The sequence below is a fragment of the Heteronotia binoei genome, chromosome 20 (genome assembly GCF_032191835.1).
Source record: "Heteronotia binoei isolate CCM8104 ecotype False Entrance Well chromosome 20, APGP_CSIRO_Hbin_v1, whole genome shotgun sequence".
In the NCBI taxonomy this organism is placed as follows: Eukaryota; Metazoa; Chordata; class Lepidosauria; order Squamata; family Gekkonidae; genus Heteronotia; species Heteronotia binoei.
In genome coordinates, this window is record NC_083242.1 from 23,007,762 (window position 1) to 23,033,431 (window position 25,670).

Sequence of the window (25,670 nt, forward strand, 5' to 3'; positions counted from 1 at the left end):
ATATGTTTGTGGCTGCTAAATTTGCAATAGCCCTAGTCTGGAAGCAGCAATCTCCTCCCTCACGACGGACTTGGTGGTTGAAATTGTGGGATTATTTTGTTTTAGATAAGCTTACTTATGATTTAGACCCCCATCGTTCTCAACAAATTGCTTCCCTGAGTTTTATAGAAAAATGGCGTCCCTTTATAGACAAAGTGTTAGCTGATAACAATATTCCTAGTAACTCATACCATGCTATACTGATGTCATGTCAATTGTTGTTGTAATTTTGCTCTAAGATGGCCTATGGTGTATGCACCTACTTCCCTGTTCTGTATTGGTACTTGGTGCGCACTTACTGATTTGTTGATGTATTTGTACCATGTTTCTCAATTCAATAAAGCATTTTAAAAATTTTAAAAAAAAAAAGAATGCAGATTTATTCCCGCCCTTCTCTCTGAATCAGACTCAGAGCAGCTTACAATCTCCTGTATTTTCTCCCCCCACAACAGACACCCTGTGAAGTGGGGCTGGAAGGGCTCTTGCAGCAGCTGCCCTTTCAAGGACAACTCCTGCAATAGCTATGGCTGACCCAAGGCCATTCCAGCAGGTGCAAGTGGAGGAGTGGGGAATCAAACCCAGTTCTCCCAGATAAGAGTCCGCACACTTAACCACTACACCAAACTGGCTCTTTTTGGAGGGCAGGAAGGGTTACATCAGTGCTTAGTTCTCCTGGCCTTTTCTTACATCACCATTTTGGGGTCAATAAGCAATTTTTCTCTATGCCAATTTGGCCGGGGATCCTGAAGGGTTTTGGGGTTTTTTGCCATCTTCTGGGTGGGGTGCAGGGGTCACTGGTTGTGTGTGGGGGGGAGGTATTTGTGAATTTCCTGTATTGTGTAGGGGGTTGGACTAGATGACCCTGGAGGTCCCTTTCAAATCTAGGATTCCATGATCTGACATAATCAGGCCATCCCATGCTACCTTCTTCTTGAGTTATTAAAAAAGTAAAGGTAGTCCCCTGTGCAAGCACCAGTCGTTTCTGACTCTGGAGTGACGTTGCTTTCACAACATTTTCACTGCAGACTTTTTATGGGGTGGTTTGCCATTGCCTTCCCCAATCATCTACACTTTCCCCCCAGCAAGCTGGGTACTCATTTGACCGACCTCGGAAGGATGGAAGGCTGAGTCAACCTGGAGCCGGCTACCTGAATCCAGCTTCTGCTGGGATCAAACTCAGGTCGTGAGCAGAGGGCTCCGACTGCAGTACTGCGGCTTCACCACTCTGCGCCACGGGGCTCTTCTTGAGTTATTACTAAATTAAAAGTGCATGAATGTATTCCTGCAGCTCTTCAGAGAACTGGAAATGAAGGGCTGTATTAAAGGTTGGGCTGATCTGCTTGCTTGACCTGGGGTGGGGGGGGGGAGGCGAGGTGTCTCGAGGAGCAAAGGGGGGGGTCAAGGAAGCAGATCGCGCATTAGAACAGATGTGTTCTCTGTTTTGGAGCTGTAGCTTCACAGGAAAGGTGCCAGATATTAGCAGATGGTTTTCCTTTTTTGGTTCAGCCTGGCTTAGAATGCTGGAAAGAAGGAAAACGAAAGTTGAGCAGAAGCGGGATGAGGGGTGTCTGTCTATCTATCTATCTGTCTGTCTGTCCGTCCATCCATCCATCCATCTATCATCTATCTAACATCTATCTATCTATCTATCTATCTATCTATCTATCTATCTATCTATCTATCTATCTATCTATCTATCTATCTATCTATCTATCTATCTATCTGTCTGTCCGTCCATCCCTCCATCTGTCTGTCTGTCTATCTATCTATCTGTCTATCTATCCAGATAGATGAGAGAGAGAGAGAGAGAGATTGCCTCTTTGGGTCCTGAGCTTCTGTTGAAGTGAGTGGTGCCAGGAAACCCTGGGACATTTTCCATGGAAGCCAGCCATTTTTGTACCCCCTCTGGGGCTTCTGGCAGTTGCACCTGCTTCCAGAAGACTGCTGGGCCAGTTGCAGCCTGAGGATTAGAGCAGCTGCCAGCCCGCCCCCCCCATCCACACCAGAAACCCCCGGAGGCCAAGAGTCGCCACGGACCACTCAGATCTAATCTGGGAGAACCAAGTTCTCCCAAGTGTCACTAGGGAGTGTGTGGGGGTGGGGGGAGGTATTGGTGAATTTCCTGCATTGTGCAGGGGGTTGGACTAGATGACCCTGGGGGTCCCTTCCAACTCTATAATTCTAGAAGAATATTGGAAAACAAGCCCCTGTTGTTCAAATGGGAGTCATTCTGTGACAAATATAAAACATTTAGGAGGGAAAACTTTTCAGTGGGGCAAAAAAGTGCCCGGGCTGGGGGTGAACTGGTACACCCACCCCACCCCTGTTGGTAAAATGACAGCCACCTGGGCTGGAGGGCTTTAGAGCTGGGCCAGCAGGACCTCTTGATCCAGGCAGGTTACAGTCCAAGGAAGCTCCCTGGGTGACCTTGGGCCAGTCACATTCTCTCAGCCTGGCCTACCTCACAGGATTGTTGTGAGGTTAAAATGGAGGAGAGGAAAACGGTGTGAGCCACTTTGGGTCCCCGCCGAGGAGAAAGGTAGGATACAAATAAAGTAAAAATGATAGATGATAGATAGATAGATAGATAGATAGATAGATAGATAGATAGATAGATAGATAGATAGATAGATAGATAGATAGATAGATAGATAGATAGCCACTCTGAGCTATTCCTTCTACAGGACAGAACGTTTTCCAGGATTTGCCTCTGTCGAGAGACATGAAGCACTGATTGGAAGAACCTCTTCATAGGGCCTGCAAAATGGAGCAGTTCCACTAGGCCTTCAAGTGAGGCAGCAGATGGCCATAGTCCATTGAGTCTGGCCTCCCTGTCGCAGCATCCCATCGACTGTCAAGCCTATTGGAACATCACTGGTTCCAGCTCTGTTTGCACCATGGCCTGATTAGTTGTCTTCCACCTGAAATGGAGTACTTTCATTGTTTTAGTTCTTTTATTGTTTTAATTGTTTATTTGCTTCTGATTTTATTGCCTATCGTTATTATTTAAGTCTGCTGTGATCCTCCCTGAGCCCGCTCATAGGATAGGGCAGACTAGAAATTAACATAAATAAATAGGAATCAGAAAAGCTGTCAAGAAGGATCCCTGAAAAAGCCAAATCAGGCGCAGTTGAGTCACCACAACACAGGTTGTTTTATTTTCTTCAGGCCTTCCTGACTTCCCCAGGATCAGCTCAAAGGGATCCTCAACAATTCCTTGTTATCTTTGCAGAGGCAGCTGGAAGGGGGGGGGGGGGGAAGAGGCACACTAAAGTTCTTCCTTTTTTGTGATGTTTTCCTCTTTCTTTACGTCTTTTTTCTTGGTCTTCGATGACGCCTTTCAAAAAACACAATAAAAACAGAGTTATGCAATAGATCTACTGCATAAAGGTTATGCTCACTTCTCTGCCACAAACGTGCTAGAAAGTGATATCGAGTCAAACACTTTTTGAGAACTTAACTTTCAGTCTGCTTCAAAAAGAACGGACCAGCCCTTATTGCAGGAGGGAGCTGTTGGCAGCTCCCTCCCCCGCCCCCAACAAGTCAACAGTGGCTTTTTGTTTGTTTTTTAACATTTCCAGACAAAAAGCATTTGGCATGTGTTGGGATCTGGATAGTGGGATAACAACAGTGGCCTACGTTACAAGGCTGTTATGAAGATTACAAGATTACATGTGTGAAGCAGCTGGGATCTTGAAAGCAAACTGAGGACTAAGCTAAAAAGACCGTGCCTGTTTCTTTCCTGTTTTAACTCGCTTCTTTTTCATGGCTATCATTGAGAGCTTTTATAATATTATTCCTGCTTAGACAGACCACCTGTACACCACCGTTATGCCATTTCATGCCCTGTATGTGCGATTGACGTGGAAGCCAGGTTGGCTTCGTTGCTAACAAGGGAGAAACTGAACTGAAATGGAACCAGCCCAATTTTTGAATTTCAGTCTCATCAGCCAGGCTGGTCCTATACTCTGTCACCCTCGCTCCCCATGACGGGGCTATTTATTCATTCATTCATTCGGCCAAATAAATAAATAAAGTACACCCTTCACACAAGTCTCCTTCTGAGGGGGCTCCATTCCCTTACCTTCTTTTCTGTCTTAATTTTTTCTTCTAAGAATTTAGTGAAAGCTTCAAGAGTGTGTTCTCCTTTGTATGGGTCAACCTGGAGGAAAAAAAATGTATAGAGAGGCAAGAGGGAAGTTGTATTTGTATATACAGTGCTGAAGCCTCTGAAATCCTGCGATCTAAGCACCCTAATAGGAATTTTACCACATTTATTAATCCAGTAACGACATAAGAACATAAGAGAAGCCATGTTGGATCAGGCCAGTGGCCCATCCAGTCCAACACTCTGTGTCACACAGTGGCCAATATATGTGTGTGTGTGTTTGTATACACACACATATATATATACATATATATACTGTGGCTAATAGCCACTGATGGACCTCAGCTCCATATTTTTATCCAATCCCCTCTTAAAGCTGGCTATGCTTGTAGCCACCACCACCTCCTGTGGCAGTGAATTCCAAATGTTAATCACCCTTTTGGTGAAGAAGGACTTCCTTTTATCCATTTTAACCCGACTGCTCAGCAATTTCATTGAATGCCCACAAGTTCTTGTATTGTGAGAAAGGGAGAAAAGGACTTCTTTCTCTACTTTCTCCATCCCATGCATAATCTTGTAAACTTCTATCGTGTCACCCCGTAGTTGACGTTTCTCCAAGCTAAAGAGCCCCAGTCAGGGCTCTTGTTGTAGAAAACGCCCAGGAAGATCTCATTTGCATATTAGGCCACACCCAGGCCAGCTGGAACTGCATTCCCGTGTGTTCCTGCTAAAAAACCCCCACCGAATCCAGTGTTTACGAAGGATCCATTCACTGAGCCAATCATTACTACAATGAATAATTGCAGGTTAGATTCCAGTTGATGTTGGTGTTCTTTCGTATAATCTGGTTCAACCATGCATTTCATATGAGAAGAGCAGCATTTGTCCCTGGCCTTCTCTCTCCTGCCCACACAGTCTGAAATCATTCGTCTGCCAAAGGATACAAGCGATATGGCTGTCGCTCTCCCCTGTTGAACTAATGCAGGGGAAAAGGTGTCACCCTTGTCTCTGATCCTCCTCCTGCCCCTATCACAGCTCCTGTGTTCAGAGTGTACAAACAAAACACTTGCCCCTAGCAGGGCCAACATCAGAGTAGAAAATGGAATAGCAATTAGATCAGGCAATTAGATCTGCTGACATAGAATTAAGAAAAATCCAGCTACACCAGAAAATGGAAATTCTGTACAGTGGAAAGCCTATCAGGAGGCTCATGTTCAATGGGAACATTTGCTAGCTGTTCTGGTTGGAAGACATCCTTGTCAGTTAGGTTATCTGCTGAGTCACCATTTCTTCTTACTATTCCTCCCACTGTCATCTTATACGGTGGTTAAACAGAAGGCAGCAGGGCACTGGAATACTGGTAGTTTCCAAAGGTTATTACCAACTGCCATTATTTTAATGGTCTGATTTGGTCCACATTAAAGAAAAGAGGGAATTTGATTTGGATGTGGATTAGTTAATTTCCACATGCACCTGCCTAGCTATGACAGTGTCTCTGCCAACTGTGCCATACATTACAGCAGTGGTTGCCAGTCTTCTTGATTAGACTGTCTAGAAATAGGGGGGGGGGGGGGGAGTGTCAAACACAATTGCAAAAAGCATTTATTCCCAAAAGAATAAAATTGCACAGAATTATGTTAAGTGGCACATTTCGTGCCATCTAAATGCACAGGGGCTATCGTTTGGTTCATTACAACCTGGGCCTGCAAACCTAGCAACAGAGAGTACCCTCCTTACAAGATTAAATGAGGACAAATGTCACTGAATGTAATTTATGTGCAGGGAAATAAAGGCAAAAAATGAAAACCTGAGTAATGTCTTAATTATCAAAAAGTACCATCGAATCAAATTACTTGGCTCCAGAGGTGATGTTCTCACTTCAATTAGATTATCCATCCGGATGGCGGAGCGCAACCATTTGTTTAATGTATTTTTTTTACTGGTGATCTCCTTTGTTGTAAGAGTGTTTTACTGTCTCTTTGAAAAGCACAGCAGAATGGTTGGGGGCTGCAGAGCACACCCAAATGGTAACCAGAACAAGCACCAAACCTTTGCCATGCTTCTGGACCTTGGGTCAGTCATGCTGATGGCGCCTGGGTTTTTTGGCCACTGTGTGACACAGAGGCTGATTCTGCACTAACCTTTTTTGAGCAGGAAAGCCAGTTCGGTGTAGTGGTTACGTGTGTGGATTCTTATCTGGGAGAACTGGGTTTGATTCCCCACTCCTCCACTTGCACCTGCTAGCATGGCCTTGGGTCAGCCATAGCTCTGGCAGAGGTTGTCCTTGAAAGGGCCGCTGCTGTGAGAGTCCTCTCCAGCCCCACCCATCTCACAGGGTGTCTGTTGTGGGGGAGGAAGGGAAAGGAGATTGTGAGCCACTCTGAGACTCTATCCTTGAAAGGACAGCTGCTGTGAGAGCCCTCTCCAGCCCCACCCACCTCACAGGGTGTCTGTTGTGGAGGAGGAAGGGAAAGGAGATTGTGAGCTGCTCTGAGACTCTGTCCTTGAAAGGGCAGCTGCTGTGAGAGCCCTCTCCAGCCCCACCCACCTCACAGGGTGTCTGTTGTGGGGGAGGAAGGTAAAGGAGATTGTGAGCCTCTCTGAGACTCTTCGGAGTGGAGCGCGGGATATAAATCCAATATCTTCTTCATGCCAAGCTTCCGTTTCTCCCCAGAGCAAGCTGGTGATTTTGCACCAGTTACTCCACAATGCCATTTTGCGCGAGGGAAACCCGTGATTTGCCATGCCACAGTGTAAACCTGCAAATCGTGGGTTTCCCCTGCGCAAAACAGCAGCATGGAACAAGTGGTGCGAAATCACCAGCTTGTCCCGGAGAGAAATGGAAGCCTGGCATGGAGCAAGGTTAGTGCAGAATCAGCCACAGTGTTGGACTGGATGGGCCATTGGCCTGACCCAACATGGCTTCTCTTATGTTCTTGGAAAAAGAGGTGCTGGAGCTCATTAACACAACTCATTTGCATATGCCACACACCCCTGTCATCACCGGAAGGTGTACTAAATTATATCAGCTCAGCATCTATCTTAAAATGCTTCTTGAATTATAATTGCAATAATAAAACCTTACTCCCATTGTACTTTTGAAATTACTTTCTCCTATGTGGCCACAGTGGCATGATGAAGATTTCCATCTGTCTGCTTGATATGTTTTGGCTCTTTTCCCATTTTTTGTGGGGAAAATATTAGACAGTTTGTCAAATCTTAGAGATCAATTCTCTAAGATCTGACAGAAGTCTCACAGGGAGTTTGAACAATGGAGCCCAGAAACGAGGGGGTTTTTTTTTGGGGGGGGGGGCGTGTTAAGAAAGAAAGCACAGTAAAATTTAGGGCTTCTGGAGCTCCACTCCTGTGAGCTTCTGCCGCAAATTAGGTCTGATCTGGAGACATCTGAGTTAGCAAAAAGCAAATCTTAATAGCCCACATCAAGTCATTGGTAGAAAGTGGAACTCATTTGTTCTTGTTTGGAGTTTTCATCGGAATCATGGGGAACCCTTTTCTATATAAAAAAGCAGCATCAGAAGCCGTTGGATCTCTATGCCAATCCACCCTCTGAATAAATGTGAAGCAAAGGGCGAAATGGTGAGTCACCAGGATCAGTTTGTGTCTTCCAGCAAGAGGCTGGGCACCTGCATTTCCTCCATCTCTCCTGCCAAGATCAGAAAGAGAAGTGAATCTGAACTTGGTAGAAGAGGCTGAGAAAATGACTTTCCCATTTTCTGCTTGCCTATCAGTGTGAGATGAGATCAAGCTCTGAGTATAGTGGCGACGGCACGATCAGCAGGAGCAAAGATGGTCTCATCAAGGCACACTGCCAGCAAATGTGGCAGGGGACTCAAGCATGCACACCTGGACACGCTCACCCCTACTGCCTGGGGGGGGATTGTTCTAGGCCAGGATAGTGATGTTGACGCGGAAAGCATTCGATCTTCCTTTTCACTCATTTAAGGTGTGGAATGTAACACCTGATGGCAGATATCTAACCTGATCTCTTCTTTTGAGAAAGTGACTACCTTGCTGGATCAGGGAAATGCTGTAGACGTCGTTTATCTTGATTTCAGTAAGGCTTTTGATAAGGTTCCCCATACTATCCTTGTTGACAGGTTGGTAAAATGTGGTTTGGATCCTGTTACCGTTAGGTGGATCTGTAACTGGTTGACAGTTCCTCATCCTCTTGGAGAGGAGTGACAAGTGAAGTGCCTCGAGGATCTATCCTGGGACCTGTTTTGTTCAACACCTTTATCAATGATTTGGATGAAGGAATCGAGGGAATTATTAAATCTGCAGATGATACTAAATTGGGAGGGGTTGCAAACACAGAAGAAGACAGAAACAGGATGCAGGATGACCTTGACAGGCTGGAAAACTGGGCTAAAACCAATAAAATGAATTTTAACAGGGATAAATGTAAAGTTCTGCATTTCGGTAGGAAAAATCCAATGCATGGTTATAGAATGGGGGAGACTTGTCTTAGCAGTAGTCTGTGCGAAAAGGATCTAGGATTTTAGTGGATCATATGCTGAACATGAGTCAACAGTGTAATGCGGTGGCTAAAAAGACAAATGCAATTTTGGGCTGTATCAACAGAAGTATAGTGTCTAGATCACGTGATGTGATGGTATCGCTTTACTCTGCTCTGGTAAGTCCTCATCTGGAGTATTGTGTTCAGTTTTCGGCACTGCATTTTAAGAAGGATATAGACAAGCTAGAACGAGTTCAGAGGAGGGCGACGAAGATGGTGAGGGGTCTGGAGACCAAGTCCTATGATGAAAGGTTGAAGGAACTGGGCATGTTTAGCCTGGAGTGAAGGCAGCTGAGAAGTAATATGATCACCATCTTCAAGTACTTGAAGGGTTGTCATATAGAGGATGGTGTGGAATTGTTTTCTGTGGCCCCGGAAGGTAGGACCAGAACCAGTGGGTTGAAATTAAATCAAAAGAGTTTCAGGCTCAACATTAGGAAGAACTTCCTGACCGTTAGAGCGATTCCTCAGTGGAACAGGCTTCCTCCTCGGGAGGTGGCAGGCTCTCCTTCTTTGGAGGTTTTTAAACAGGCTAGATGGCCATCTGACAGCGATGAAGATCCTGTGAATTTAGGGGGAGGTGTTTGTGAGTTTCCTGCATTGTGCAGGGGTTGGACTCGATGACCCTAGAGGTCCCTTCCAACTCTATGATTCTATGATATCCTAGACCAGGGATGGCCAAACCTGCTTAATGTAAGAATAAACATCAGATGTTTGAGAGCCGCAAGACAGGAGGGATGGAGGGGAAGGGGAAGGAAGACAAATAGATGGAGGAGAGAGGTGAAAAGATTACAACTTCAAATGCATTCTTCAAGCTGCCAGCTGGCTTGGCTTGGCGAAGTGATTTAAGGAGAGAAATGCCTTCTCCAAGCCAGCTGACAAGGTGGTGGTGGCTTTAAGAGCCACACAATATGCCCGAAAAAGCCACATGTGACCCCTGTCCCTGAGATGAAACCAGGGCTGGCTTGATGTGGACGCAAGATGGATGCCAGAAAAAAACAACAGCACCAGTCACCATGCAGAGTCAGGAGAGAAAAGAGATGACAAGCAAGTCTTGTCCTGGCTGCACTCATCGATTGCTCACCCAGAGAAGCTCAATCCAGACCAAGGGATGTGAATGGCCTTGAAGGTATGAAGGGAAAGAGCTGTGGTGTCTTCTGGTGATATACAACCAGGTGGGCTTTTAGCCCAGTTTTCCAGCCTGTCAAGGCCATCCTGTATCCTGTTTCTGTCTTCTTCTGAAAAGGTGGGAGGGGTGGAGAAGCCACATTTGCCCACATGATTTGACTATTTTATCACTGTCTAACCGTTAGCTTCATTCCTAGCAAGTAAGCCTCAACGAGAAGGTTTGCAATATAAGATAATATCTGCAATATCTGTAGAGCCAGTAGCAGCAAATTAGAGCGTGCATGGATCCATGTTGTAAAGTAGACCTGTGGCTCCGTGTAACATTGGGAGAAAGAGGCTGAGGAAGAACTAACTATTGAAACCGTGAGGACTCCTTTTAAAAGCGGTTCCTTATTCTCTCCGCACCATCACGAGTGGAACTCTAAGAAATTAAAGACTGTGCCCACGTCCCATTTGAAGAGGCTATCATTCTTTGTGACTGTTGAGAGACTTTGTGGGGAAAATTTCAAGAACGTTCAGTGTTCCTTAGTTCTGTTCTTGTTTAACTTCATTAAAAATGCTTGGCGTGAAAGTTTTATTGCTTCCGGTGGTTATCTTATACTGCTTCTCTTCACACCGGTTCCAGTTGTATTTACTATCAACTAGAAGGTTTAGCTCCTGTTGTGAAAGCAACATCACCCCAGAGTCGGAAACGACTGGTGCTTGCATAGGGGACTACCTTTACCTTTTTAAAAATGTTTTCACAACAGAGAGTTTGTTTGGTTGATACGTGGCCGATCCTCACAGGGCCCCGACTTTGGCTCATGCTTCCATATGCATTCATCTAGAATTCAAATAATGGGAAAGGAAAGGTCCCCTGTGCAAGCATCAGTTGTTTCCAACTCTGGGATGACGCTGCTTTCACAAATAATGGACCTGCCTGGTAATTCAGTCCCTCAACCAAGAGGCCTCTGTCCCTGCGGGTTCTTATCACCCCAGTGGGTGACAAGGGAACAGAATCTACACAGCAAAGATGCCCACAGAAACCAGGCCCTGAAGAAGACCTGCAGACATGCTTGGCTGATTTCAAATGTCTCACCCGGGTTTCAGATCCAATAGGGAAGTATCTGAAGAATGGGTAGCGTTCCACATTGAGCAACTGGACGTTGTTTGCCGTGTAGTCTATCTTAGCAATGACCACGTTTTTCCGGTTTTCATACATCTTGCCCAGCTCATCCCAAATTGGGAGCACTTTCTGGCAGGCTTCGGACCAAGGGGCATCTGGGATTGAAAACCAGGGGGGGGGGGGGGAAGACATCAGAGAGAAGCTTCTGAGCAGGCACAACAGCACTGGTGCCTGGATGGGGGGGACCAGCCTCTCCCCATGGGAGATTTATAGTATGTGTTCCTTCTGCATTTTCTTGTGAGCTCCATGCAGAGTAAGAACGGATGCCCTGTCAGATTGCTGGGCTGCTTGTAAACAAACAGGCCGCCAGGCTGCCTTCTGAATGGGGCATTTGGCTTCTGGGTTTCTTCGTTTATTGCTTTCATTTATAGTCTGCCTTGGGCTGCGATCATACACGCTAAATAATCCATAGAATCCACAGAACCATAGAATCCACTTTCAGTCTACTTTCAGTGCACTTTCCAACTGGATTTTGCCAGCTCACACAGTAAAACCCAGCTGGAAAGTGTACTGAAAGTGGATTGAAAGTGCATTATTGTGTGTGTGTGATCGCAGCCATACTCTCTGGGGTGTAAGGCAGATTTCATGCACCAAGGGATGCCAGCCCCCAGTGGGAGCAGGGGAATCCCCTGATTCTTCAGGCTCCCCCCAGACACTGGCCAGCTGGCTGGTGGGAGAAAGGCCCGCCCCCAACAGTCATCCATTGGTTCAAGTTGAAAAGAGCGCAAATTTGCAGGTCATAGGGCAGGGGCATGGGTGCCAACTCTTCTCAAGCAGGGGCCGCCTGTTCCTATCTTGCAAGCAGCGAATTCACAGCTGGCAGGGCAGGCATTCATGACAACCACTTTCCCTCCCAGTCGTTTAAAAAGAACCTCCTTGGAATACCAGAGCCGGAGGCAGGGGCAGGCTTTATTTGGCCATCTCCCTGAATATCCTGCAGGCCGTTAGTAGGGATCAGAGGTCACACAGATGCACATGAACATACAAAAACAATACTCCCCCAGGGCTTTTTTTTGTAGCAGGAACTCCTTTGCATATTAGGCCATACCCCCTTATGTAGCCAGTCCTCCTGGAGTTTACAGTTGGTTCTGTAATAAGAGCCCTCAGAGGATTGGCTACATCAAGGAGGTGTGCTCCAATATGCAAATGAGTTCCTGCTACTGGGCCCTACTGGCTTTGAGGTGGTCGGCATCTGAGCGTTTTTTGAAGAGAGAGGTGGAGGAGGCTTCTTTCCGCTCCTTTCCGGAACAGGAAGTGAAGGGGGAGTGAAGCCTCCTCCAGCTCTCTCTTCAAAAAACGCTCAGATGGCGGCCGCCTCAGAGCCGGTAGGGCCCAGCCTCATTGTGGCGCATTCTTCTGATCATGGGGGGAAGGGGGCAGGCAGAGCACGGTGTGGCGGAAGGGAGGGGGCTGGCGGCGGCAGGGAGGAGAGGCATATTTAGGCATTTGTTTTGGGCACCGGGAGTCCAATTCAGCGCCCCCCTCCCAGTACCCTAGGCAACTGCTTAGTTTGCCTAGCAGGCGAGCCAGTCCTGATTGCACAATAAGTAACCCAAATGTGACATGCCCTGCCACTTCCAACGTAGGAGAACTTGGATCACAGATTTCACCCAGGGATGCAAGCTACTCACAGAACATTACAAAGACGTGGTTCTTCTTATTAAAGACGACCCGATCAAAGCTCTTCCCCACAAGGACTTTAACTGGCTTCTTGTCCCAGCCTTCTTGAATTTCCTCGCTGGACAGATGTCGCTAATAAGAGGAAGACAGACAAGAAGAGAAAGCTGATGGATTTGAGAGGCAGCCTTCACAAAGGCCGTTTCCTGACCATAAGCTTCAACAGCCAAGTATTCTGCCTTGTGCCACAGAACAAAGTCCAAGTAAAATGCAACGGTGACATTGGGTCAGCCCTAAATCATGTGTCAGATAGGTCCAATTTGTAGAACAACGTGGATAAAGGGCGCTAAACCATTTCCCCGTGGCTTAACGGATCTTTAGCTTCTCAGCTGAGTTCTGATGCCAGAACTTGCATGGGATAAAGCATTTGGGGAAAGAGATTACAGAGAGGTCAGGGTCAGGAGAGTTCAGCTTCCCTCCCCTCTGCTGTAAAATCCCCACTCCCCACAGACACTTCCGGTGCCACAAATGGCTCTGCTACCATCACAACCCACCCAAAGCCCAGGTGCTTGGGAATGGAGCAACCTCTCCAGTCCAATATCCATATCCTGCCATTCAGGTAATGATGCTCCCAAATACGGAACAGGAGAATCCTGGATGCAGCACTGTGAAAGTTCTCCTACAACCCCTGATAAGAAGGGGGCAAAGGAAACCTGCACAACTGAAACCCTCCCAACTCCTCACTGACCGATTTCCCACTAGCCTTACGCCGCTCTCACGCTCCTCTTCTTTCATCAGATTTCACACTATCGGCCCAGGGGCTGCAACTAGCTTCGCCTTTTTCACGCGGCCAAACAGAAACTGGTTTTTAGAGGATCTTGTTTGCTGCGCGAAAGAGGAGGAACAAGTTGCAGCCCTGGGGCAGACAGCGCAAAATCTGACGGAGGCCCCCGCTGAGAAGAGGAGAGTGAGAGCGAGGTAAGGCTAGTGGGAAATCGGTCTCGGTCTGTATTGCATTTTTTATTCCAACCTTTCTCCAAGGAGCACAAGCCCCTTTACAGGATTTTCCCCCTCCTCCATTTACCTTCAGAAGAACCAGCATCAGCATTGGTTGAAGTGAGGCAACTGCAGTCAGAGCCCACGACTTATCGTGGGGACCGTGGCTACTGACTCCCACCCACACACCTCCCCTGCCCCCTCTTCCCGCAGGCCTTTCCCCATCTGTCTCCTTGGAATGTTCTGTGATCTGTGATTCCATAGAGTTGGAAGGGACCTCCAGTCATCTGTGATTCCATCAAGTTGGAAGGGAACTCCACAGTCATCTGTGATTCCATTGGGTTGGAAGGGACCTCCACAGTCATCTGTGATTCCATAGAGTTGGAAGGGACCTCCACAGTCATCTGTGATTCCATAGAGTTGGAAGGGATCTCCCCAGTCATCTGTGATTCCATTGGGTTGGAAGGAACCTCCACAGTCTTCTGTGATTCCATAGAGTTGGAAGGGACCTCCACAGCCATCTGTGATTCCACAGAGTTGGAAGGGACTTCCAGTCATCTGTGATTCCATAGGGCGTTTTCGCACTCACCTTCAGCCGGCGCGACCCCCCTCTTCACCGCGCAGGATCTGCGCGGATTTCGCACTAAACGCCGCGGAGCAGCCGGAAGAGCCGGAAAGTCCCGGCGCTTTTGCCGCGCAAACGGAAACTGCTTTTTGGTGGTTTCCGTTTGCGCCGCAAAAGCGCCGGGACTTTCCGGCTCTTCCGGCTGCTCCGCGGCATTTAGTGCGAAATCCGCGCAGATCCTGCGCGGTGAAGAGGGGCGTCGCGCCGGCTGAAGGTGAGTGCGAAAACGCTCATAGAGTTGGAAGGGACCTCCACAGGCATCTAGTCCAACCCACTGGACAATGCAGAACATTCACAAATAGCTTCCCTACACACATACATCCCCAGTGACTCCCTGCTCCATGCTCAGAAGATGGCAAAAACCTCCAGGAACCCTGGCCAAACTAGCCTGGAGAAAAATTGCTGACTGACTCCAAAGTGATGGACAGCATTCCCTGGGCATGTAAGAATGGGGCCACAAGAACTAAGCACTTATGCAACCCTTCCTGCCCTCCTTCTCATGATCTGCCTAAGTTCACAGGATCCTCATTGCTGTCAGATGGCCATCTAGCCTCTGTTTAAAAACCTCCAAGGAAGGAGAGCCCACCACCACTCGAGGAAGCCTGTGTGTATTAACAGAAGTATAGTGTCCAGATCACGTGATGTGATGGTATCGCTTTACTCTGCTCTGGTAAGACCTCACCTGGAGTATTGTGTTCAGTTTTGGGCACTGCATTTTAAAAAGGATATAGACAAGCTGGAACGGGTCCAGAGGAGGGCGACGAAGATGATAAGGGGTCTGGAGACCAAGTCCTATGAGGAAAGGTTGAAGGAGCTGGGCATGTTTAGCCTGGAGAAGATGCGGCTGAGAGGTGATATGATCACCATCTTCAAGTACATGAAGGGCTGCCCTATAGAGGATGGTGTGGAATTGTTTTCTGTGGCTACAGAAGGTAGGACCAGAACCAATGGGTTGAAATTAAATCAAAAGAGTTTCAGGCTCAACGTTAGGAAGAACTTCCTGACTGTTAGAGCGATTCCTCAGTGGAACAGGCTTCCTCGGGTGGTGGTGGGCTCTCCTTCCTTGGGGGTTTTTAAACAGGCTAGATGGCCATCTGACAGCAATGAAGATCCTGTGAATTTAGGGGGAAGTGTTTGTGAGTTTCCTGCATTGTGCAGGGGGTTGGACTAGATGACCCTAGGGGTACCTTCCAACTCTATGATTCTGTGATTCTAAAAAAAAAAAAGCCTGTTCCACTAAGGAACTACTCTTACTCAGGAAGTTCTTCCTCATGCTTAGCCAAAACCTCTTCCGATTTAGATTTAATTTAAAAGAGAGGCATGAGGGGGAGACTGCTGATGGATAGACAGGGGCCCCTGGTTACTGTCTCCCCAGGGCTCCCCAAAACCTGGAACCAATCCTGGATACATTAGCCACAGATCTAGGTTGGCTTAAAGCTAGTGCAGTTCCAGAGAATTGAGAGCCAGTTTGGTGTATAAGTGCGCAGACTCTTATCTGGGAGAACTGGGTTTGATTCCCCACTCCTTCACTTGCAGCTGCTGGAATGGCCTTGGGTCAGCCATAGCTATCACAGGAGTTGTCCTTGAAAGGGCAGCTTCTGTGAGAGCTCTCTCAGCCCCACCTACCTCACAGGGCGTCTGTTGTGTGGGGAGAAGATATAGGAGACTGTAAGACGCTCTGAGTCTCTGATTCAGAGAGAAGGGCGGGGTATAAATCTGCAGTTCTTCTTCCCTTTTGTTCTACCTCCTTCTGGGGAGCCTACCTTAGCTGTCCCTTCCAAGTAGCTCTGGCAGAAGCTCCTTAGATTCTTCACGGCGACCCTCTCTGCGGGCATCTTGTACCTGGCATCGCTGGTTAGGTTCAAGATTTGAACAGCAGGGACCTCAATCTCGATGATCTGGAAGTATTCAATCACGCGGCCATTTCTGCTCTCATCGGTATCCACCAAAATGAACATGACCTGAAGAATATGAAACACAGAAGATGACTGAGCAGACACAGGTCTGCCACACTTTGGGGGAGCTTTGGCCTCTGTACTCTGCCTGCAGGCTTTCCAGGGGCATCTGATGGGGCACTGGGTGAAACAGGATGCAGGACTAGACGGACCACTGGTCTGATCCACCATGAATGCGCTCATGGGTTGTTGTTTTTTTTTTTTTTTGCAGAGTTTAATTAATGTGCACAGGAACACTGGCCACATAGAAATAGAACCACTGGGGCAAACTGAGCATGCTCCAAATTCAGAATCACATTTTAGAAATTCTCCTAGCAGAACCAGAATTAAGGTGGAGAACACAAGGCAAAGAGTATATCTAGAAAGATCCAGCAAAGGGGGGAGGGGACACATCCCTACCCATCTGTATATTTGTACCCCACCACATCCAGACCGATTTCCCACTTGCCTTATGCCGTTCTCACGCTCCTCTTCTCAGTGGGGCTTCTGTCCCAATTTCACACTATCTGCCCCGGGGCGGCAACTAAATCTGGCTTTTTCGAGTGGTGAACAGAAACCTCCAAAAACCAGTTTCTGTTTGCCGTGTGAAAAAGCCAAAGCGAGTTGCAGCCCCAGGGCAGATAGTGTGAAATTGGACAGAAGCCCCGCTGAAAAGAGGAGCGTGAGAGCTGCATAAGGTGAGTGGGAAATCGGTCCAACTGTAACATTTCTAGGGCATCCTACACATAAAAGCAATCTAAAGTCTATAAAAGATCAAAATGGCTTAAAAAAAATCCTTAAAAAGAGCCTGAAACAATTGATTTTAAGTCATTAAAGAATGTAGTCAGCAGGCCCAGATAAACTCTTAGGGCAAAATTTATCAGAAAGCAAGCATCCAGAACTGGAGAGAAATAACCAAGTGCCTGAGGCAGAAAAACAGTCTTAGCCCAGCATTTAAGACAACTGAGACTTATAATTGACTCTGAGTCAAGTTGAAGAATTTTGTTGTGTTTGTTTTGGCAAAGGATCATTTTCTATGCCAATAACAGCCATATTCTGACATCATACATGTTATGAAGTAGGAAATCCAAATTTGCTATGAACACCAACATACCGACCTTCCCTCGGAATTCCTGAGCAACCGTCTTAAAATCTTCATAAGCCTTGTTGAATGCACTTGAACTCTTGGGGATGAATAAAAGAATGTGATTTTCCACAGGAACATCAAAAATCTTCACAGATGTCTGGGGAGGGAAAATCAAAGCGTGTCCATGGATGATTTGGAAAAGGAAAGACTCCATCCAGAAAGATGCCCTGTTTTCCAAAAAGCATGGCAGATTCCTTGCTGGTTAGAAGACCTTGCAAGGTTAGAAGACCTCACTCTTTCAGTTAGCTTTTCATCGGGATATTTTTATGACAAACTCTGGAATGGATTTGATTAACCTGGATGTATTTCACTGGTCTGTTTCAAATTTTGAGTGGTTTTAAAAGTACAATAATTGTTTTACTAGATTTCATATTTACTGCTTCAAGTCATAAACTGATTTGATTGCACAGAAAGGTGTGACAAATTAAAACGCCCTGCACTTCCACCTCCGAAAAAATAATGTCTCTTTCCAGTCTAAAGAACATCTATGATATTTGCAGCACCATCCTAAGTAGAGGGACACCTGTCAAAGTCTATTGAAGTCAATGGGCTTTGGAGGGTGCAGCTCTGTTTCAGACAGCACCATGAGTCACTCAGGCACCTGCAAGGGACCCTTTGTCAGAATTCCAGAAGTGCCTGCAGATCCAACAAGGCTGGGGATCCTCTTCTGATGGGCTTGTGTTTGTTTCCAAATTAATACCCATTAGGCATGGACAGGGTAACAATAATGAACACATGCAATGAAAAGGAAAAGAAGTGTTGAAATAAAAACAAACTTTGGAAAGTTTTTGCATGCTCATCCCTTGCTACCAAGAATATTTGGGATTTGGGATTCAGTTTAGCGCGCTTATTTCTATAACATACTTTTCTTCTAGAGAAAAGTATATATGTCAAGAACGCTTATTTCTATATGCCTGTATTCTATATGTCAAGCGTGCTTATTTCTATAACATACTTTTCTTCTAGAGAAAAGTATATATGTCAAGCACGCTTATTTCTATATGTCTGTATTCTATATGTCAAGCGCGCTTATTTCTATAACATACTTTTCTTCTAGAGAAAAGTATATATGTCAAGAACGCTTATTTCTATATGCCTGTATTCTATATGTCAAGCGTGCTTATTTCTATAACATTTCTTCTAGAGAAAAGTATATATGTCAAGCACGCTTATTTCTATATGTCTGTATTCTATATGTCAAGCGCGCTTATTTCTATAACATACTTTTCTTCTAGAGAAAAGTATATATGTCAAGAACGCTTATTTCTATATGCCTGTATTCTATATGTCAAGCGTGCTTATTTCTATAACATTTCTTCTAGAGAAAAGTATATATGTCAAGCACGCTTATTTCTATATGTCTGTATTCTATATGTCAAGCGCGCTTATTTCTATAACATACTTTTCTTCTAGAGAAAAGTATATATGTCAAGCGCGCTTATTTCTATATGTCTGTATTCTATATGTCAAACGTGCTTATTTCTATAACATTTCTTCTAGAGAAAAGTATATATGTCAAGCGCACTTATTTCTATATGTCTATATTCTATATGTCAAGCGTGCTTATTTCTATATGTCTATATTCTATAATCTATATGTCAAGCGCGCTTATTTCTATAACATACTTTTCTTCTAGAGAAAGAGCTGGTCACCAGCTTTCTTCTGCTCCCCCCTTATTTACAACTATTGGGCAAGTAATAAATCCATCTAGCCCAAGGATGTTTATGCTACAGCCTGGCTGGCATTACTTTCAAGTCGCCTCTCCCACAGGTTCACAGACAACTCTTATCTTCTCCCAGAATAGTGTGAGAATGGTTGCTGTTTCCAATAGCCTAAATTCCTTAGTAATAAAATAGATAGTTGTTTAGCAACCTTTGAACCCTTGACTCAAGTATGCCTCTGTATGGTAACCTTTGATGATATCCTATATAGCAACTGTGTAATTGTGTGTACGTCATTACTCCCAAGGTTTGTGTCCTTGGTACAGTTCCTGAGTTTCTAACAATACAGCAGCTTTGATTTAAAACAAAAGACTGCTTATTGAGAAATATCGGCGCTTGACAGGTGAGTTCCCAGAAGGTAAAACTCCTAGCACCTTGGACAGAAAAGAATGATGGCGCATACCTCCAGATTGTATTCTGTGACTAAATCCATGGTAAACGTTTTGATCAATCGTGTCAGCTCCACGTCATTCAGCTTGCCTTCTTCGGCCACCTCATTATAGACAGGTTTTCCCTTGAGCACAAGAGACATGAGATTTACCAGTAAAGCAAACCAGGGTTACTCTCAATATGGGGAGGCGGATTCATTGGATGCAATGGCTCTTTTTAGAAAGAGACATACAAAGCTGGATCACTGGTCTGGAATACCTGGCCGCTATTGCCCTCTGGAGTGAAATCAGGTCTCTCTGAGCCTCAATACATGAGACCCATGCCGAGCTTGCCAGGAATTCAAGCCTATAGCCTTCTGTGTGCAAAGAAAGTGTGTTGTTGTTGGGCTGCAGCCAGCTTGATCCACGAAAAGATTCTAAAATATTCCCATCACTCAGACCATGCTGGCTGCCTTCTAATCACAAGACAAGCCTACCTGGATAGCATGGTAATATGTGGACACCCAAGGCTTCTTTAGCAGCAGGAACGCCTTTGCATATTAGACTACACACCCTGATGTAGCCAATCCTCCAGGAGCTTACAGGGCTCTTATTCCAGGGCCTAGTGTAAGCTCTTGGAGGATTGGCTACATCAGGGTGACCTAATATGCAAAGCCCTGTGCACCAGAGGAGCAGAGTCTGGGGAAGGTACATTTCCTCTCCTTCCCAACATGCACCAGTGTCATGCCGTGGTTAGGATGTTGGACAGGAGAGTCCCAGGTTCAATTCCCACTGGGTGACCTTGGGGTGGTCAACGATGCTTAGCCTATGGGGTCACTGTGGGGATGGAACAGGAGAACCACACAGAGAAGAACCAGGTAGAGAAGAACCACCTAGCTCTCTGGAAAACGAATGGGCTGAAAATGTGGTCAGTACCTTTTGGAAGATAACGATCATGTCCTCTCTGATGCCAAAGTGCGCAAAAACTTCATCGCTGGTTGTCATCCCAAAAGGGAGTTCTGGGATACTCTTTGCAGAATTGCAGAAGACCTCTCGCACCCCTCCTTGAGGGCTCTGTTGATAAAAAAGAGGGGTTTTGGTCAATTCTGCATGAGACCAGGAGAGGGAATGGCAACTCTAGACTTGGGAGGGAAAGGGGAAACCACAGACTCTTCAGAACGATAGCTTAGAAGCTAACTCCATACAGTAAAGCCAACAAGAACCCTAAACTGGATGTCTCAGCAACTGGCTGTAATTGCCAAACAGAACAGATTTTAATTGGGAGCTGCAGCTGGCTCAAAAGCAGAGTCGGTATGGTTGTATCAACAAAAAAAAGGCGATCAAGAACAAGTGGAAATTCACAGCTAAGCTTGCCTAGCTAAGCTTCTTCATACAAGAACCAGTCAGCAAAGGCTGGAAATGATGGAAGATACCTATGGCTTCAGAAAAAGGCCTGGGTAATTTGGAACTCCCCAAATTCCAGGGATAATCTTGGATGAGAATTTCAGAACAGTCTCCAATGCCATATCTTACTTTATAGCTCCACCACCTCTTAATGTTCCTTAGCTCTGTAAAGACCCTACACTCCCCCCATCCACCTCACCCCATTTTAGTGCAGCGACAAAGTCATTTAATTTCACTTCATTTAATGCTACACTTTATTTAAAGTTTACCTTAAGAAAGCCAATCACAGCCAACCCTTCAGAGTCAATGAAGGCTTTCGCCTGATCTGTGCTATTAAGAGGTGCAGTGCATGATCCTATTCTTCTTCTTACCCACGTGACAAAGGCAGAGGCCTCTCTGACTCCTGTGGAAAGGGAAGCATTCATTCAGATATATGTCAGCATGAAAATATGCAGAAGGTATACCAGAGGAGGGGAGGGGAAAGCTATTTGATTATGAATAGACTGGCTGCCATCTATCTGCTAAAGAACTGAGGGTGAAATTTGGGGTTCCACAGTCATATCTGCTAGTTTTCGGAGTCTGTGCAAAGCTGAATTATTCAGGTGGGTGCTCTGTTGGAAACCAAGTCATCTGAAGCAGTCTGCCTTGAGATTCTGGAGTAGAAAGAGTCTCTGGTTGTGTAGGAAGTCAATGAAGTGCTTGGTTGTTTTATGATGGATTTAAACCGCACTGGAACCTACCTGGATGCCATTTTAGTAAAAGGTGGGGTTTTCAGTCTATTTTAGTAAAAGGTAGGTTTTTTGTATTCTTTTCAGTTGCTAAGATTTATGTTTCTGTACAATTCCCCTTTACTCCCAGTCGTACCACATCATGTGTATAATTATTGTATGGCATTGTGTGTGGTATGGCCAGGAGCGCCAAAGATTGTTTGGCTGCCTGAATCATAGAGTTGGAAGGGACCTCCAGAGTCATCTAGTCCAACCCCCTGCACAATGCAGGAAACTCACAAATACCTCCCCCTAAATTCACAGGATCCTCATTGCTGTCAGGTGGCCATCTAGTCTCTGTTTAAAAACCTCCAAGGAAGGAGAGCCCACCACCTACTAGCTCTTTAAGTATTATGCTCCACTAAGCAGTGAGCTAGACATTTGTTTGGTTTTTTGCTGAAAGAGCTCTGAGAGCTGTGACTGACCCAAGGTCACCCAGTTGGGTTCACATGGAGGAGTGTGGAATTGAACCCAGTTTTTCAGATTAGAGCCTACCGCTCTTAACCAAACACCATGCTGGCTGTCTGTAATACAGAAGCATAAACAGGAGCAGACAAAATCAGGCAGCATAAATAGATTTTCAGTAGTAATCAGCTGAACTCTTATGGGAAAAAATGGGAATTCTTCTTTGGAGTGTTGCAGAAATTATTATTTTAATTTGATACATAACTTTCTGCCAGCCACAAAGGTTCAGGAAAGGTGGTGGGGCCGCCGATTAACTCTGAGATCTGATTTAGAACTTTATTTTCCTCTCTTGACTGATTTTTTTAATTGCCTCATCCTCAACATTTTAACTTCTGCTAAGTTCTGATTCCATTGGAGTCATTCAATGTCTCTGGCGATTGCAATATTTAAAAATAAAAGGGCCAGATACATTATTGTCTTAAGAGATCCGTTAAGGATAAGAATCCATTGGATTGAGAAATAAACAAAAGATCTCCAGAAACCCCTGTTTTATAAATAGGGATTATTGTTTATTGATCCTTATCATAGATGAAGACTTTCGAGAATAAATTTCATTTATTTTCTTTGCAAATAGTTTTGCATTTCTGCTCTCCATTGCTGGTTTTGCCAATTCCCTGGTATTATCTATGCATATCAAATGGTTTTCATTTAGCATTTATATGTTCAGTGCACATCATTTGTACATAGAGCAAATGCATCATGTACACCACCTTGGTTGATACCACAAATGATACTGGAAAATGCATGTGCTGAAAAGGAAAAACTGGAAGCAGAAAATGGCTCAAAAGTGCAGAACCACAGGCTTAATACACACAAGGGAGAAAGCAAATCAAAAGAGGTTTGGAGGCCAAACGACATGGACGAGAAATTCAAAACCACCCTTGTCTTTGGTGCCATTTTTCAGTCCTCTCTGTCCAGGGTTGTCTCCTGCACCAATATGACACCAACCCCATGGTGTCACTACACCAGCAAAGCAGTCACATTACATAACGGATGAGTGTTTGACAACTGCACAGGAGAACCCAGAACACAACAAACACAGTGAGTGTGTCTTCAGGAGATTCTTCCTATGCTGCTCTTCAGCATCACTTTGCTCAGATCGTCAGAGGTGAACCGGACAACTGAGCAACTAATTCTCATCTCTGTTTCTGAAAATTCCCCAGGTAATCGGCTGCGTGGCCAATTAGCTCCTAATTGGCAGCTTCCCCCCTCCCCCCCCCCCCGTGTTCCTTCCAGACCTGGACACTTCTCCTTTCAAACCTGCAAAAGAGCACGTACGGCCAAGATTGACATGGCTAACCTGGAAACACCCTCCTTCTACAGAAATATCGACGAGCAGTTTAATCCAAACATTTCAGGACCATCCACAGTTTATGGAACAGTCTACTAATTAAGTGTCGGATGCAAATGGGGGGTGGGTGGGATGCTATCTAGAAGGGTAATAGAGAGGCACAGGAATGTGTTATGCAGCCAGCCTCCTCAGCACCTCCACTGGTTTTTTTCCAAGTTGGAAATGGAGAACAGTCAGCTCCTGAACTATTAAAAAATAAATCTATTTATGTAGATAATCCTTTTTAAATATAAAGAGACTGATACATCCTGCTCCATCTATTTTTCACACCTTGGGGAAGTTCACGCAAGATGAGTTAGTTTTGATGTATCACATCATCTGTTTTAACATAAAATCCACTAAGAACCAACACTTTGAACAGGGATGTTTGCTTTATATTTGAATTTCTCCCCATCCTTTTAATGTGTTTGTTCCCACACCAGTGAAATGAGAGATGAGCAAACATTTCCCCTGTCTTGAGTCCCCCTTCTGAGGTCTTGGGGTGGGGGGGGGGGCAGGATTTCTAAAATAGAACAGGAATTGGAGCATGTGCAGTCACACTTCCCAGTTCATTCCCTTTCCCTTCACACATGCATACATTACTGCCATACACACACACACACACACAGAACACAGCAAAAAAGTAATCTTAATATGATTGTATGTGTGAATACATCAAGGTAGCATTTATCATATTCTACCATAGTGCATGCACATGTCAGTATATCAGTGCAATCTGTGATTACAAAAGCATTCTTCTTTCACCAGTGCACATATGCGCACCAGCAATGCAGAAGAAGAAAACGAGTGGGTTTTTATACTCTGCTTTTCAAAGTGGCTTAGCATCTTCTTCCCGTCCTTTCCCCACAACAGACACCTTGTGAGGTAGGTGGGGCTGAGAGAGCGCAGAGAGAACAGTGACTGGCCCAAGGTCACCCAGCAGGCTTCATGAGATGGAGTAGGGGAATCAAACCCAGTTCTCCAAATCAGAGTCTGCTGCTCTTAACCACGACACAATGCATACGTGACTGCAAAAAGGTTTACAGATGCACATGTGTACATTGGTAGTGTAGATGTGTGTGGAGGGCAAAGACATGAGGGGAGTGAAAGACATTTTTAAAAAGGCATGCAAATTGCTAAAGCATCAGTTCCACTGTGGAAACAGAACAAGGTGATTCAAGAGTCACTTCCTCCCCCCTGCCCACCCCCGAAAAGGAAAACTCCTGGATGAGAGGAATTTCAAAACTCAACTGGGCCAAAAACTCAAAAGAGCCATGCAGGGTGGGAGGGAGCAACAAAAAGGGCTACTTGAAATAACTTGCATGTTCAGGCAAAAAAGGCACATTACCTGGGAGAGGGGGTGTAAAAAAAAATGCCTGAAATTTTGAGTGGAGAACCAATGGAGAAGAGATAACTTTTACCACACAGTTCATTTCCCCGTGGTGCGAAGTGGTAAAGCAGCAGTACTGCAGTACTCTGGTATGAACTCTCTGCTCACACCCCGAGTTTGATTCCAGCGGAAGCTGGATTCAGGTCGCCGGCCCGAGGTTGACTCAGCCTTCCATCCTTCCGAGGTCGGTCAAATGAGTACCCAGCTTGCTGGGGGGAAAGTGTAAAAGACTGGGAAGGCAGTGGCAAACCACCCCGTAAAAAGTGTGCCGTGAAAGCGACGTCACCCCAGAGTCAGAAACGACTGGTGCTTGCACAGGGGACCTTTCCTTTCATTTCCTAACCTCCTGGAGAGGGTAATGGAAAGCGCCTTCAAGTCACAACTGAGATACGTTGACCTTGGGGGGCACGTTCAAGGCAAGAGAAGTTCAGAGGTGGTTTGTTGGCTGTTTCTATGTCATGACCTGGGAGGCCTCCCATCCAAGTACTTACAAGATCTGAGCAGCTGAGGCTAGCCTGGGCTCCCCAGCTCAGGGCTCCTAAACTCCTAATGAGACAGATGTCTCCTGGGCTGAGACTGGAGAAAGAAGCAGCCCATGAGCTCCAGAGCACTCTCTAGGGTTGCCAAGTCCAATTCAAGAAATATCTGGGGACTTTGGGGGTGCAGCCAGGACAAACATAAATGCATTTGTGACAAGCATAAATGAACTCCAAAGGGAGTTCTGGCCATCACATTTAAAGGGACCGTACACCTTTGACATGCTTTCCCTCCGTTGAAAATATTGAAGGATAGCGGCACCTTCTTTGGGGGCTTATAGAATTGAACCCCCTGGTCAAATCTTTTTGAAACTTGGGGGGTGTTTTGAAGAGAGGCACCGGATGCTATGCTGAAAATTTGGTGCATCTGCCTCAAACAACAGCTCCCCCAGA

General features: G+C 45.7%; 1 protein-coding gene across 2 annotated transcripts in view; it reads right to left on the reverse strand.

Moving 5' to 3' along the window:
- The window catches only part of PDILT (protein disulfide isomerase like, testis expressed), a 243,169-nt gene that overhangs the window by 197,827 nt on the left and 19,672 nt on the right, over positions 1–25,670 (reverse strand). The window contains exons 3-11 of one of the 2 annotated variants that reach the window (XM_060260912.1): positions 21,059–21,192; positions 20,322–20,459; positions 19,421–19,531; positions 17,268–17,393; positions 15,979–16,176; positions 12,609–12,729; positions 10,891–11,072; positions 4,124–4,201; positions 3,306–3,376 (exon numbers count right to left, since the gene is read on the reverse strand). In XM_060260912.1, coding sequence (XP_060116895.1) covers positions 3,308–3,376; positions 4,124–4,201; positions 10,891–11,072; positions 12,609–12,729; positions 15,979–16,176; positions 17,268–17,393; positions 19,421–19,531; positions 20,322–20,459; positions 21,059–21,192 — 1,157 coding nt within the window. In that variant the 3' untranslated portion in view covers positions 3,306–3,307. Of the gene's footprint in view, positions 1–3,170; positions 3,377–4,123; positions 4,202–10,890; positions 11,073–12,608; positions 12,730–15,978; positions 16,177–17,267; positions 17,394–19,420; positions 19,532–20,321; positions 20,460–21,058; positions 21,193–25,670 lie in introns of those variants that run through there. The other variant, XM_060260911.1, reaches the window with a different exon arrangement.